This window comes from Grus americana, chromosome 14 (assembly GCF_028858705.1).
Source record: "Grus americana isolate bGruAme1 chromosome 14, bGruAme1.mat, whole genome shotgun sequence".
Taxonomy (NCBI): domain Eukaryota; kingdom Metazoa; phylum Chordata; class Aves; order Gruiformes; family Gruidae; genus Grus; species Grus americana.
In genome coordinates, this window is record NC_072865.1 from 11718550 (window position 1) to 11733759 (window position 15210).

General features: G+C 47.8%; 1 protein-coding gene across 2 annotated transcripts in view; it reads left to right on the plus strand.

Moving 5' to 3' along the window:
• Window positions 1-15210, plus strand: part of NEURL1B (neuralized E3 ubiquitin protein ligase 1B) — a 37673-nt gene that overhangs the window by 17215 nt on the left and 5248 nt on the right. For both annotated transcript variants that reach the window (XM_054841432.1, XM_054841431.1), the window contains exons 2-3: window positions 10494-11054; window positions 13877-14584. In XM_054841432.1, the coding sequence (XP_054697407.1) occupies window positions 10802-11054; window positions 13877-14584 (961 nt within the window). In that variant the 5' untranslated portion in view covers window positions 10494-10801. The remainder of the gene's footprint in view (window positions 1-10493; window positions 11055-13876; window positions 14585-15210) is intronic.

Sequence of the window (15210 nt, forward strand, 5' to 3'; positions counted from 1 at the left end):
TCAGGGAGACAACAAAATTCTTTCCCTCTTTTTGTTCCTGTCTGTGCTGGAAGCGGCACATTGACGGGCTGATGGAAAGGATGTGCCAAGCTCCAGCACTCTTTCCATGAGCCCTGTATTGAAACCATGGGATGGAATAAAATTGCTGCTATGAGGATATTAAAAGGGAATGCATTTCATTCTCCAATTTCATTAAAAGCCATTAACATTGGAATGACATGGTCACTATTTATAAATCCCCAGTGCAGATGAGTTGGTACAGCTGGTCAGAAGAAAAGAGGTTGAATGGAAACAGGGAGTCTATTTGCATTAATGGTCGTTATGTGCTCCTCTGGTGGCGCGGGGAGAGGGTGAGGGCATGGACCATTTCACTGTCAGTGATTACACCATTCACATGTTCTTGTAACTCTTCAACAAATCACAGTCATGATTGGAAAAGAAAACATCAGTTCAGAACGATGCTTTTTAAACATAAAGCATTGCTCTGAAAAACAATCCTGAGCTGTTTATACTGTCTGTAGGGGAAAAGTTGTCTTGGAAGTTAAGAATTAATGAATGGAGAGGAATTGGGGGCAAGGAGACAAACCCGGATTTGTTTTTTAATCTGTGAAAAATAGTCTAACTAGGATCTTCTCTGTGCAGTGTGATTAACCAGGAACACACGATGGGTCTCCCGCAGACACAACGACGGGGTCCCTCCCCACCTCAAAGCAAGAGCCACGTGGTAGCCTCAGGCCCCCAGGGACCAGCAGCACTCACTAATACAGCAAGTTTTTGGGTCTCTTGGGTTGCTCTTAGGCTGTGTCTGTGGTCTCTGCTGCAGCAGTGAACGCTGCTGGCCTGGAGCAGGACGGAAGGGGAAAGGATCTCTGAGACAGACCCCAGTGGCGCAATATCCTATAAAATTAAGAATAGCTCTACGTCTGTCTTGATGCCGTGAAAATCCATATTAGAGCCATGCTGTAGAGAGTGCTGAAAGCACTGAAGACAGAGTCCTTCTCCTCTAATGACTGTAGGAGCAGTTGTCAGAGAAAAAGGTGCCCTGACACGTGTACTGTGGGACCGTCCTTGAGTCAGGCTGTGGAAAAAGGGAATGCACCAAGAAAGCGGTGCTTGACATACAAGCAAAGACACCGTTGAAATGGGATCCTTGGACGTTGGCCTTCTAAGCTGGGTTTAACTTGCAGTGAGCACAACGCACTTGATTTAACAAAATTGATGCATCAGAAGGTGGGAGTGGGCTTCAAACCTGCCCAAAGTAACAGCCATTGAAAAAAAATAGTTTAGCATTGTAAATCCATGGAAATTGGACCCCATTTCTGTATGAATTTAGTAAACCAACGCAGAACCCAAGCACCCTAGAGAACATGAGGGTTTTTGTCCACATCTCTGCTCCTCTTCTCCCATCTGTGGGTCTCCAGCTGAGTTCATTCCTCCAGACCAGTCTTTCCAGCCCAAAGCGTTACATCTTTTAGTGCTCTCTGCCTTATGGTGCACCTTATTGTCTGTTTCTAGAAAACAATGAAAATGATAAATCACACAAAATACATATTTTAATCACTGACTGACAAGCTGAGCATTTAGATTTGGAAAATATTTAGTCTCCCAACCTAGCAGGCCTCAGAAATCATTTGTGGAGTTGCTTAAACAGACGTCAGCTGCTTATTTCTCGTTGCTTTTGATCACCTCCCAAAACTGTGCTATGGACTCAGTTTAGGACTAGAAGATAAAGTGAGCTGAGCAGCCCTCTGCTCTCCCCAAGTTAAACTTAACTTTCTAAAGAAGGTAACAATTTTTCAAAAGCATAATACATCAAGTAAGAGGTACAGGTTTGCTCTCCTGGTGTATGAAATCATACCCATTGCATATGCAGCATATTATTGAGGACATAGTGCAAAAATTCCCATTAAGAGCTATAGTAAGAGTGGCTGACTGATTATTTTTGACAAGATGTTTTTATCTTTAGCCAGTAGCCAAAAGTTTCATCTAGTTTTGCGTCCCATATTTTATGACTCAAATCCCTGACATCTTTCAAAGCTCTTTGGCTTGTGAGCATGGTCTTCTGACTGACATGAGCCAGTGGACTTGGGTGCCGAGGCCACATAACGGATTACAATAAGCTGTACCATTTCCAAGGCTCCTCATCTATCATGCAGCTGCTTTCATCGCTTGCACCAAAAGACTTAAGCAGGGATTATGGCATGAACCCTGCCTTTTCTCCATCCCTCTCCCGCTCACTCTCACTCTGTCTCTCATTAACCAAGTCTAAGAATTTGTTACTAGAGTTGCAGACTCATTGACCCAGATTCACTAATAATACGGGGGAGAGGAGATTTTTTTTCCATGCTTAATCGCTGGCTTCTGTGTATTTTTAGTGCTATTTATATGCAGGAGAACTAAAAACCTGTAATAAAGATGGGGCCAACTTTGCAGCAGAATTCACGCATGAACACAGTGAGAGGCACAACAGGAGAGAGACGGGGGAACAGGGAGACGGAGGTGAGTGTAGGTGGACTTACCTATGCTTGCAGACCCAGCAGTAGATTTTTTGATAGCAGCCCCTGCTTCCACAGCCTGACCCACAAGACCATATTGGTTTAGGCCAGGGCTCCCCCCTTTGCTCTTAAAATGCAAGACCATCAAAGTCATGCACTGGTTTTCTTTGTGTCAAGTTTGAGTGCATTTACCACCAGCGTGTAGTTTCTTGCCTGTCTCACCTGTGCAAGGAAATAAAAAACCCTCTAGATTAAAGAATATTTTTCCTTCTTTTCCAGATTAGAAAATGCTATTCTGTTGGGTTTTTTCAGTTTAAATGGTCTTTCATTTGCATGTGATGAAAGGAGTTATTTCATTAAACCAAATCCAAATGGATGGCCAAGCTAAAGGCAAACCATCTTCAGCCTAGGAAAAAGGTAAAAAAGAGAAGGCAATGCTGTCATGGTTTTACCCTGGCTGGTGGCTGAGCACCACGCAGCCGCTCTCTCACTCCCCTCCGTCAGGATGGAGGAGAGAATTGGAAGAGTGAAAGTGAGAAAACTCCTGGGTTGAGATAAAGACAGTTTAATAGGTAAAGCAAAAGGCACACACACAAGCAAGGCAAACCAAGGAATTCGTTCCCCACTTCCCATGGGCAGGCAGGTGTTCAGCCATCCCCAGGAAAGCAGGGCTCCATCACGTGTAACCGTGACTTGGGAAGACAAATGCCATTGTGGTGGGTTGATGTAGCCCCCCTGCTACCAAAACCTTGCCACGCAAACCCAACACAGCCATCGTTCTGAATGCCGCCGTGCACCCCACCCCACCCCACCCCGCTTCCTCTTCCCTGAGCCCCTTATAAACTGAGCATGATATCATATGGTATGGAATATCCCTTTGGTCACTGGGGTCAGCTGTCCTGGCTGTGTCCCCTCCCAACTTCTTGTGCACCCCCAGCCATCCTGCTGGCACGGCAGTGCGAGAAGCAGAAAAGGCCTTGACTTTGTGTAAGCACTGCTCAACAACAAAAACATCTCTATGTAACGAAAACATCTCTACATTATCAACACTGTTTCCAGCACAAATCCAAAACACAGCCCCATACTAGCTACTATGAAGAAAATTAACTCTCTCTCAGCTGAAACCAGGACAAATGCAAAGGCCTGAAAACTTTTAAAAGTACAAGACACAAGAAAACTGGTCAGTGTGTTGTTGTGGTAGGTAGGCACAAAGGTAAAGAGACAGGAAGACCTAAACAGAAAAGCACCGACAAGGAATGCAGAAGTGATAGATCACCGTTATCCCACAGTTTACAGGTGGAAGGAGGCTTGGGAGGACTTGAGGATGTGCCCACATTTCCAAAAAGCAAAGTCAAGCAGAAGGTCTGGAAGTGGGTTGGGGGAGTTTTCCTGCCTGATCTGGGAGAGCGCTGGCTCTCTCCAGTCTTTGGGGCTCTGTGATCACTTCTAGGTCTTGAAGATTTGCTATTGGCACTTTCCATCCTTGGAGCAGGCCTTCTGTCATGGTTTATTTTCTGCTTCGAGCCAGCTGGTGGATCTTGGAGAGAGACATTGGTGTTTCAGCTGCACTTGCCGTCTTTTGGCTGTGATGCTGGTGTCATGATGTGACGTTCAGTGAACCAGGAGAGCTGAGGCCTGGTGTTGGCTTTCCTGTCAGGGCAACCGTTCTTGTAGATGATGTGGTTGAACTTTGCATTCGTACAAGCTCCCCACTGCAAGGAAAGGGCTTAATTTGAAAGGAGCAAGGATGCAGGAGCTCGTTTCCTGAGGACGTGGCGGACAACAGGGGATGGAGCAGCCTGGAAAATACTGCAGGGTCCTGCTGGAATTGCCTCTGTTTGTTGGTTTGAGAAAAAGGATCACAACAAAAGGATTTTGCCTAATGCTGTTGGCAAACACGTCTCTGATTTCATGGCGGAACGCCTAAAAGACCAGAATAAATGTCATTAGCCTCTGCCCAGAAAAAAATGGATTTTAGCTTTTTTTTTTTTTTAACATCCCCCATGAAGTGTTTGGTTTCAAGCATTAGCCACAGAGGCAAGAGGGTTTTCTCACTTGAAAATCCTCATGGAGAGAGGCACAACTTGATTTTGCAAGTTAAAGTCAATCCGTCTTCTGTTCCACAGATTTTTCTGGATGGTTTTGCAATGAAAAATGTTATATATTCATTAGATATTTGCATATACATTAGATATTTGCATTGAGAGTTACCTCAGTGCCACAACACACCTTTTAATGAAAAAACATTTCTTTCTTTCCTCTTCCCTTTCTTCCCAGATAGAGTCTCTTCAAAAATGTCACGTTTCCTGCAATTCACTACAGGCTCTTCAATCTCCCCTTAATGCCTCAATGTCTGTATTTATCGCAAGTAAAACGTGAGGGGTTTTTAACTCCCTGGAAATTTGTCTCAGGTTAGAGGACTGGGCAGGGAGACCTTTACATCAAAGCAGGGCTCTGCACTGGTCATACAAACCACAGGAATTTAAATGGGGGATATTTATTAATTGTCAAGTTGAGTTTTCCAGTGTTAGAGCCAGCAGGATGTTTGGAAACGAGGTCATTTTTTTGTAGCAGCCTTATAGTGGATTTGGTAGCCTAACTTTATAAATTCACACTGGAATGCATGGAATAGGCAACACCAGTGTTTCCCGCAGAGCTCCTTGACACATTTTCTGTATTTTTTTTTTTCAAAAAAAAGTCTAGGCAGCGCACTAAATTTATATGTGAACAGATTTTTATCTCTTGTTCTCAGAAGATAAGATCACATCGGAGCAGACTCCTGTTTCATGTTACTGTTAACGTTTGTTATCTGCAATAACATCCTAGCCTGCTTCTTCCAGCCTCCGGCAAGGCTCCAGCCCTCGCGCCCGCGGGCGGCTGCATCATCTCCGGCAGTAAAGATGCAGTGGTATGAGCACGGTGAGGACTGTGCCCTTACTGGACCGCAATAGCTTGCTGTGATTGACTTTCGGTCCGTGAGGGCTGTTCCTACAAGCTTGCAATCGTGCAATAAATTTGATGACATTGTCCCCACCTGTAGGGATTTTCCGGTTTAAAGCAAAAGCCACCTACCCCCTCTCTCCAGACACTTTGTTTAATGTTCAACAGGGTCGTTACAGCAGCAGCAACCTAACTATCTGCTGTAATAGGAAAAAGTTCTAATGTCACTGATAAGGCAGCGGCCATAAAGACACGGGCATGTTAGGTGGGTTCCCTTTTGCCTGTGCAGCAAGCATTAACAGATGGATTTCAGGCTGCACGCTGCTGCCTTTCAGCCTTTTCTCTGAACAGCACAGGGAGACCACACTCCAGCTGCATGCTGATGAGCTCTGTCTCCTGTGAGCTGTTCGCCCACGGGGTGGTGGTCCCCGTAATTTCTGTTCCCTTGACATCCTTGCTGGATCCAGTATGCATCCTTGTTTGGCAGCAGGCTCCCCCTAATTTACTTGCCTTGGGATCCTGTGCGTCTTTTGTCATGGATTTACTTGGAGGGGGTCCTCAGGTAAGGGCTGTGGGAACCAGGGGACGTCTTTTGATGCAGCAGTTGTAGAGTTAACACAGACGGTGGATTTACCCGCGGTGCATTGGGAAGGCAGTGCCCTCCTCCTCCGAGTGTCAGGCTGCCCTCGTCGTAGCTCTGCTGTAGCTCTGATCTTGAACACTATTCTCTTCTCCCTCATTTTAGGGCTTTCTGTGGTATTATTCCTGCCTGGCTTGGCTGGGCAAGTGAAGATAGGATCAGTCTGGCTTAAGGTCAGCTCCCCAGCTAAGCAGCCCGCTCCGTCCCATGGCCCGGAGAGCAGCAGCCTTGGAGAGAGCTCTTGTGAATTTTGTCTGCTGCTGTCAGTGGGATTACAGTGCCACAGCATACCCGATGCTGTGAACAAATGGGTGAAAAAAATGTTTAATTTTAGAATTGGAACCATGATAAATATGTGGAATTTGTCCAGGGTCTGCCTGCTGTACCTTTTTGAAATGCAAAGTGCATGCTTGTTAAAATACTTCCCCAAAGGTCACCATAACCTAAGAAATAAATGTGCTGGCCTTTTGGAAAGCAGGTGAAGTTTCAGATGTGCGATAGCTACTTGCAGTTGAGAGCATGGGTCTCCATAACCCAAATCTGTTTCAGTGCAGCCCATGTGGATGGAAATGCTGCCTTCCAGCCAGGGTTTCTTTTGCAGGTTTCAGTGAGGAGCCCTACACCATTCTTAATCCTTCAGTTCAGCTTTTTCTTCCATTTTCCTTTGCTGAAGCCCTGCTCGTGCGTTAGAGGGATTCATGCTGCGAGCATCATGTTTGCTGTTGGTGAGAGTAGGGATAAAAAATGGAAAACTCTGGAATGAAAAGAAGCAAAGTGCTGGATGGGACGTCAGGACATCACCCGGGAGGACCCGATGGGTTCATGTCCCATTTGGTGATCTAGCCAGCTTGCTCACATGCTTACAGGGCTCAGGGGTTGAAGTTTTGGAGAACCTTACATTTTGTAATCCTTTTAGCTTCCTGCAAGCTGGAGGAATACTATTGCTCTCTCTTGGGCAGGGAAGTGAGGCATAAAGAGAAGAAATTACTTGCTCAAAGTGTGGTAGAACTCTCATAGCTGAAAAAAGAGTTGGCGTAGCTCTTAGCTGCCTGTCACAGCATCAGGTACCCTTGGGTAGGGTGGCATTTCTGCCACGAGCTTGGCAGAAATTATTATAATTGTCATTATCCCACTGACGGGCTTTTGGGTGGGAAAGCACAGACAAGAGAGGGAAGGGTTTGGAGAAATAGCAGAGGGACTATGTGATCCAAACTACGGAAGCTGAGCCGCAAATTAGGGCAATTGAAAGGCACAAACATCCTGTTGAGCTTGCCTCGTCCCCGTCAGTACATAATGAGTAAAGCACATGCCCAAGCTCAGCTTCAGGCATGTTTCAGTGGGAAAGCTCTGCCTCCCCTGCCTTGGGTTATGTCAGGCTTTATTCCTGGTGGCAACCAGCAGGTGTTCATGAGAGGCGTTATAAATAAATTATCCATTCGTTTCCTTCTGGAGACTTTCCTATTGTTTAGCCACAATATGCTTTCCTGTTTTTAAAAAAACAAAACAAAAAAAGCGCCAAACCCTGGCCACAAGTTCCTCTCTGGCAGGGTGGACCCAAAGCTGTGTTTGAAGTGGGTGCCTGTGTCATCACTCTTCCGTCCGTCACGCTGCTGTCACTGTCACTCCCGCCTCGGTCCTCCGTGCTTTCCGAAAGCGGCGTGAGAAGTACCTGCGCGGGAGCTGTGCCGGAGGGCACCGCATCCTGCTGCACTCGGTTTTCACATGCGTGTTTGCTCCGGCAGGTCGATGTGGGAGGTAGGCTGGTGCTGCACAGGGGTTGGAAAGCAGGGGATTCTTCTGATAGCGGAGAGGGCAGGAACAAAAGCTCCCTTCCCTCCTTCCTCCTCCTGGCCAACACGGGGACATTGACGCTAGGGCACTCTCTTTCACAGGGGAGTTATTTTTAACCATTTTAGAAAAAAATGCAGCTCAACGGATTATAAAATGAACACTTCTCTACACGGGGAGGCTGTTGCCCAGCAAGGCGGGGTGTGAGCCCGCTGGGTCCCGCAGGAGCCCCTCGGAGGCTGTCCCGGCAGCACCCGTCGGTGGCTTTGCTTAACCCATGTCCCAGCTGCACAGCACAAAGGCTCTGTGCATGCAGATGAAACATGGGGAGCCAGTGCGGGAAAGCGTGGCTGGGAGAGCATTCACCCCTCGTTGCTTGGGGCCACTCGCCCAGCGTAACGTGTTGGCTGGGCTGATGCTTCTCTCTGCTAAGGAAACCTCAAACTGTATTTCCTCTGCAGCAGCATCATTTCTCAGAACATTTGCAGGCAGACACATGGAGCAGCACCCACATGAGCAGCGGGTGGGGCTGCGCTGAGAGCAGCCATCTTCTGCATCTTAGCTCTTTGGGAGGTAAGAAATGAGATTTCTCCTGGGAATGCCCAAGAGAAATACCCATACATCTTGTGAGTATGGCTGGGGCCGACCCTGCAGACGCAGGGAACCCCCTCCTGCACTGGGAGAGCCCGGGGGCAAGCCCCTGGTCCTTGGTGCTGTTGCGAGTGGAGGAGCTGTGCCGGGCGGGGGGACCGCCCCGAGGGGATTTAACACCCAGGCGGGGCTTCTCTCCTCCCCGTCTCCCCCAGGACTCTGCCTTCGTGGCCCTGGCATGGAAATGGCAACCCCCCCGCTGGTGTAAGAGCAAGGATGTATTTATTTACATTAGTGTACAACAGGATTAACCATTACCTTGTGCTATGCAGCAATTGTCACGTGCAGTACAAATGAAGAGATACAAAAGACCTTTTATTCAGCCACTGTGTTTGCCTGTCATAATTTAGGTCTGACCTTTTTTCTTGATGCAAACAAGAGCTTTTTGCCTTGATAGCTCTTTGACTCCTGTTGCAGATGCCTGATTTCAAGTGCTAATCCTGTGTTCAGATCTTGCCTGCAACCTCTCTTGTCTTGCATTCTCAAAGGCAGCGGTTGCTTAGAGCCTCCATTAGTTCAGGCACGAATGCAAGTCCCAGCTTCTCGCTGCCCTACCTGGTACGGTTTTGCTTGCAAAAAAGGTGTCACGACTGCAGCTTTCCTGCCAGCTTTCCCAGCGGAGCTCCCGGCATCTTCTGGTGTTTCTTTCCAAGAGAGGCAAGCGTCAGAAAATCCTTCTCTTGTCACGAAGCAAAGCCAAGGGTTACACACAGGGAGGAAGCAGCTTGAAGGAAGGGCCAGGGAGGCGGCTTCTGAAGCTTCAAACATGGCAAAGTATTTCAAAATAAATGTGTACATGTGATGCAGTTTTATATTTAACTGGATGACTTTGAGCACCTAGGGCACCTTCCATTTTTGCTTTAAAAATCTACAAAGCCAGGTGCAAAGAGGAGGAGGGGTGGGATGGGTGGGAGAGGGGAAGATCGAAGTGCCTGTAACACTCTGGTGGTGGCGATGAGAGCTCTGGTCCTGGAGCAAGACCCCGTGTGTTCGGGGATATGTAAAAGAGATTGTCTCTGCCACAGGGAACTTATAGCTAAGGTTTAATATTAAAAGTTGGGCTTTTTTCATTTCTGCTTCACGCTTGCGTGAACTTCACTTTAGGCCTCAAATCTGCTTTTCTTGAAATTGGTCTCGAAATTGCTATTGACTTTAAATGCTGCAAGATCTCACCCATAAGTTCTCCCTCTCCCATCTGTAAAACGAGGATGGCAGGATTTCTGTGCCATCTGTGGTGCTGTGAAGCTGAAAACAATCATCATTTATAAAGTGCTTTGAGCTCAAATGGGAGGTTCTGTGTAAAGGCAAGGCTTTGCGGGATGAGATGTTCCTTAATGTGCCAGTTGCATCTGATATCTGAACCAGGGGCTGGGTTGAAAGTTTTGGGAGAACAGTCTGGTGATGCAGAGGTGATGGTCCAGCTGCTAAATGTCTTGGCTTATTTGTGTTGTTCAAAAGCTCCTGTTCATCATTACAAAATTAAGGGACAGAGAAGCCAGTGGCTGCATGTCCCATAAAAGCCAATATCCTACATCCGTGTTCATCTTGAGCATCTCTTAACAGCCACGGCTCTCAGAGGTGGTGTGACTCTGGCCACAGCCAGCCAAGTTGGCAATTTAACAGCACATGCATTGTAAATAGGAAATTCGGAGCCACAGCCGCAAGTGTTAGGCCTTTCCGAGTGCGATAGGATGCATCTGATGGGAACAAAAGGATGTCCGTTTTCATCCAGCTTTGCAGGGTGTAGAAGGGAAGCTGCCTAACCTTTGCCCCAAGAGCCACATTTGCCTTATATTTGCATAAAGCTGAGGGCCAAATTAGTGCAACAAAGAGCAGGGTGTGGCCGAGCACGGCATTTTAAAATTAAATAGTGTGGTTCCCAGCAAGCAGTGCAAAGCCAGTTGCAAGTACCTGGTCTGAGCTGATGTACGGCTCAGGTCAAGCATTTCTGACGAAGCTGCTGGTTTCTCCTTTTGCAGACACAAGCCACCAGACCCGCTCCATCTCCAGCCGCCCCTATTACAGTTTGCCCAACAGCAGCCATGAGAGACGCTCGGTCCTCGCTATCACGGAGCCGCCGCGTTTCCACTCCCAAGCCAAAGGCAAGAATGTGCGTCTGGACGCTCATTCCCGCAAGGCCACGCGGAGGAACAGTTTCTGCAACGGAGTCACCTTCACCAACCGGCCCATCCACCTCTACGAGAAAGTCAGGCTGAAGCTGGTGGCCGTGCACCACGGCTGGAGCGGGGCCCTACGCTTTGGCTTCACCATTCATGACCCATCGCAGATGAGCTCTGACGAGATACCAAAGTACGCCTGTCCGGACCTAGTGACCCGACCCGGATACTGGGCCAAAGCTTTGCCAGAGAGGTTTGCTGTGAGAGACAATATCTTGGCCTTCTGGGTTGACCGTCATGGGAGAGTCTTCTACAGTATTAATGATGAGGAGCCAATATTGTTTCACTGTGGTATTAAAGTTTCCGGTCCTCTCTGGGCACTCATAGACGTCTATGGAATTACCCATGAAGTTCAGATACTAGGTAAGTGTGTGTTTTGGCCTGTGGCTTGCTCTTCTGGTTGCTCTTTCCACAAAGGCATGATCGTGGAGAGAAGACACATGATCTATCTGGTTGATCATTTCAATGGGACACTTAAGAAAACTAATTTACTGTTGGTTTTGTACTTCAAATTAGCCATTTTTCTTTTGCCAGCAGTGGGGATCCAGAAAGCAATGTATTTCAGAAATGTCAGTGGTGGAAAGTCCTAAGGCTGTGCATTATAGCAGCCACATGAAGGGCTGGATGGAAATCTTTACGTGTAACTTTACCCAGCTTTTTCTGAGCTAGATATGCTGCTGTGGTGTGGAAAACCATGGTGCTGCTTTACAGCAAGGTCCCAGGGACTGAGGAGACAAAGGCGACCAGCTCTGGCTTCCCCTCTTCTTTTCCAGCTACCAGTTACTGCTAGTCCACTGGAAAACTAGGACCCATTCCCCAAGAGTTTCCTGGCACCCTTTCCCAGCCCCTCTCTCAACTCCTGGCCTTGGTCCCCACCTGGGCTGGCAGTTTAACAAGCTGTGTTTGCAGATGTGACTCCGCTTATCCTTCCCTTACACACGGGCATCCCCGTACGCCTGCAAGGACCGGCTGCAGCGCAGGATGCAGTCTGCCAGCTGAAGAGTGATGAGAAAATGTAGCGCGAGCTCCTGCGTGCTTCAGGATCCTTGCCACCGCGTGCCACATCTCCCCTCACCCCTCAGCAGATCGCTGCACTCAGGTGGTGCCTGGCTGATTTACAAGCATCATCCCTGGGGAGGGCTGCAAGAGGGGATGAATTTATTCCCATTAGCAAAGCGAGCTGATTGCCACGGAATGACTTTCCTTTCGTGACTTTTATGGCATTGAAATTTCAAATGAATTCAGTGTTAGATGGAGTGTTTTGAACTGGTCTACACCACAGGGAATCCTTTTAAAATACAAGAGCGTTGCCGTTTCCCAGAGGCTCCTAGGAGCTGATTTAGTTTTAACAGCCAAGCTAAGCTGCACCTGCTCGAGGGGATGGTGCCTCCATCCTCACACTGAACAGACACCAGCAATAAGCTGTGAAACGGTTAGTCCAGTGGGCAGGCAGCTCCATCACATATTCTTCCGAATGGTACCAATTATTTTACAGCCAAGAAGGCTACACATAAACAACACTTTGCCCTGCGTGCTCTGCCTCAAACATGTAATTAAACCTTACCGGGAGCTTATCCTGTAATTGCAGTTGCGATGTACTCCAGCCTCTGGTGCTCATCACAGAGGTGCAGGAGCGTTTGCTGTATTGGCCAGCGCAGCTGCTTCGCCAGAGCAGTCCTTCTTCCTTGTTAGATTCTAGTTAGAAAAACAAAATGCTGCTGATTTCTGCCCCTACCCCCTAGTCCTGCCTGCAGCATCCAAGTGTGCAGAGTGAACGACTGGGCCTGAGGGCACCTGTACTCTGACCGGTTTTTTCAGTCAAAGTACCAAGCCCCACAAGCTACCCCAGGAATCAGGGTGATGCTCAGCTATCTGGGGCACCAGGGGACTTGGCCTCTTTGCTACGGATGTGGTGGTGTCATAGTGGACACGTTTGTGTCTCTGTCTCCCTCCTCCCAAAATTTTGCAAGTCAAGCAAGCTGTGCAATATAGCCCAAATACAGATGCACAAAATGCATCTTTCAGCATCATGAACCCTGGATGTGTCTTACTCCTCTGTGGGAGCATGTCTTGCCAGATACCCTGTGCTTGCTAGAGGCGGCTGGTCCAGCCATCACCCCACACCGGTGGCCTCTCTTGCATGGGCTTCTGAGCAAAGGCAGCTTCTGCTTTGTAGCTGCTGGATGGATTTGGGTGTTTTGCCTTCTTTGGTAAAAGCCTGGTGATTTTCTCCTCCAAGGAACAGGCAGTGTTGGTGCTGGGATGCTTCTCCCCTCTCCATCTTTGAGAAGACCAGGAGTCTGCTTCATTCATGCACACTCTTAACTTCTGTGTGCTTCAACTTATCTCAGCTGGTTAATAACTTCCCTTTGGAATGAAGTGTCCAAGCCACCCTGGGCAGTGCTGGAGGTAGAAGAAAGGGCACTCCAGAGCCTCTCCACACCTTTATTTCCCGCCTTGGTCTGGCATGGCGGAGGTGAAAATCTGGGAAATGAATTAGGAGTCAGCATCCTGACTTTCCCTTTGCTGTGAAAGGGGAAAATAACTCTCTTAGTATAAAAAAATCTAACACCTGCAGCAAGTAGCTTTTGTGACAAGCTCTCAATTCAAAAATCTCTCAGTGGTGTGAACAGCCCTGATATATGAGGCTTGAAATCTTTGTGTAAAATGTCCTGTCTTGGACACATCTGTGCCTAGGGAGCTGTAAGGCAATGAGAAGGAGTGTGAAAGCAATATCTGTTCCTGCTCGTGCTCCTTTGCCCATCACTGTGTTGTGGATTTGACTTGCACAAGACCTTTGGACAACAAGATATTGTTTCCTTCTTTTACAAAGAAACCTCAAAGCTGTTAGACCCCTCTGCTGAGAAAGCTGTAGGAGCACACTGATTTACAGCTTTTCCCAGTTCACCAGTGCACGAATCTCCCGGATTACATGGATACTTCATAACACTTGTTTTTCCTCAGCTAGTGCCAAGATGCAGCTATTTCTCTGCCTGCTGCATGTGTGACTCTCCACTACTATCCATTCATTAGTGGTTGACCTCTGGCTAATTTTTCCCTTGTTTTTCCATTTAGAGGAACAGAATTCAGATAATCTGTAGGCTGAAATAATAACAATTGTAACTGTAAAAGTAGGCATTTGTATCTTGACTCTAATGTCCCTTATCACGGGGTTTATCTCACAGATAGCATGTTTGCAGAGACCATGACCACTGCCCGTCTCAGCACTGCCCGTCTCAGCACTTGCCTTCCACAGAGCAACCACGATTCAGCCAACTTCAATAACAACGAACTGGAGAATAACCAAGTGGTGGCCAAAATTGCAAACCTAAACCTAAGTCGGGTTCCAGGGCTTGCAACAGACAACCACATCATCCCCTGTTGCCCAAACCGACGGCAGCGTGCCCAGGGAGTCCCAGCCTTCCTGGACACAGACCTGCGATTCCATCCCACCCGTGGACCTGACATCACCTTTTCTCAGGACCGGATGGTTGCATGCACCAACTGGCAAGAAAGCAATAGGACTTTGGTGTTTTCTGACCGGCCTTTGCACATCGGTGAAAGCCTCTTTGTGGAAGTAGGACACCTTGGGTTGCCATACTATGGGGCCCTTTCATTTGGCATCACTTCTTGTGATCCGAGTACTTTACGGACAAATGAGCTCCCAGCAGATCCAGACTTTCTTTTGGACCGCAAGGAGTACTGGGTGGTTTACCGAGCATTCCCGGTCCTCAACAATGGCGACATTCTCAGTTTCATGGTCTTGCCAAACGGAGAGGTGCACCACGGGGTGAACGGAGCCAGCCGAGGAATGCTAATGTGCGTGGACACCTCACAGTCTCTCTGGGTGTTTTTTACAATCCACGGTGTAATCAACCAGCTCAAAATACTGGGTAAGTGCAGCCAAAGAATTGATAATGGAGAGCACCTGGCTGGTGAAGTTTTCTGGGCCAGAACGGGAGCTACGGGTTTGTGTTTGCAGTGTTGCCTTTAGCAGGTGGTCACCAATGTGAGTCAGCAGCTCCTGATCTCACCTTGCATTTGCAAACAAGAGCAAGCAAGACATGGTAGCTGTCACATAGATGTAAGCAGCCTATGTAAGTCCCCCAGAAAGGAATGAGACTTGAGAGATAAAATAAGGAGCAGGCAGGGAGGCAGGGATGGCTGGGGGGGGCACAGCTGGTTTTCAGAGGGTTTGTTTTTAAAATGGATTCTTTATAAACCCACTGTTCCAGCCAACAGGTATTAAACTCCTGCCTTGGTAAGGGTGATGATTTTTGTGAGCACAGCTCTGATGTTGCTGATGGACAGTAATCGCTCCCCAAGCACTGCCACAGCTCGGGTATCAGACATCACTTCTGATCTATTGCTGGTGACCAGTTGCAGTGCTTCTCCTTTGCTCTTGTTAAGGATCCTGTCAGAAAAGCAGTTGTTGATGACTTTGTAAAGCAGGTTTTTCTCATTTAAAGCAATGCCCTTTCCCAGCTGCCCCTGATCTGACAGTGAGACAGTGATAGCT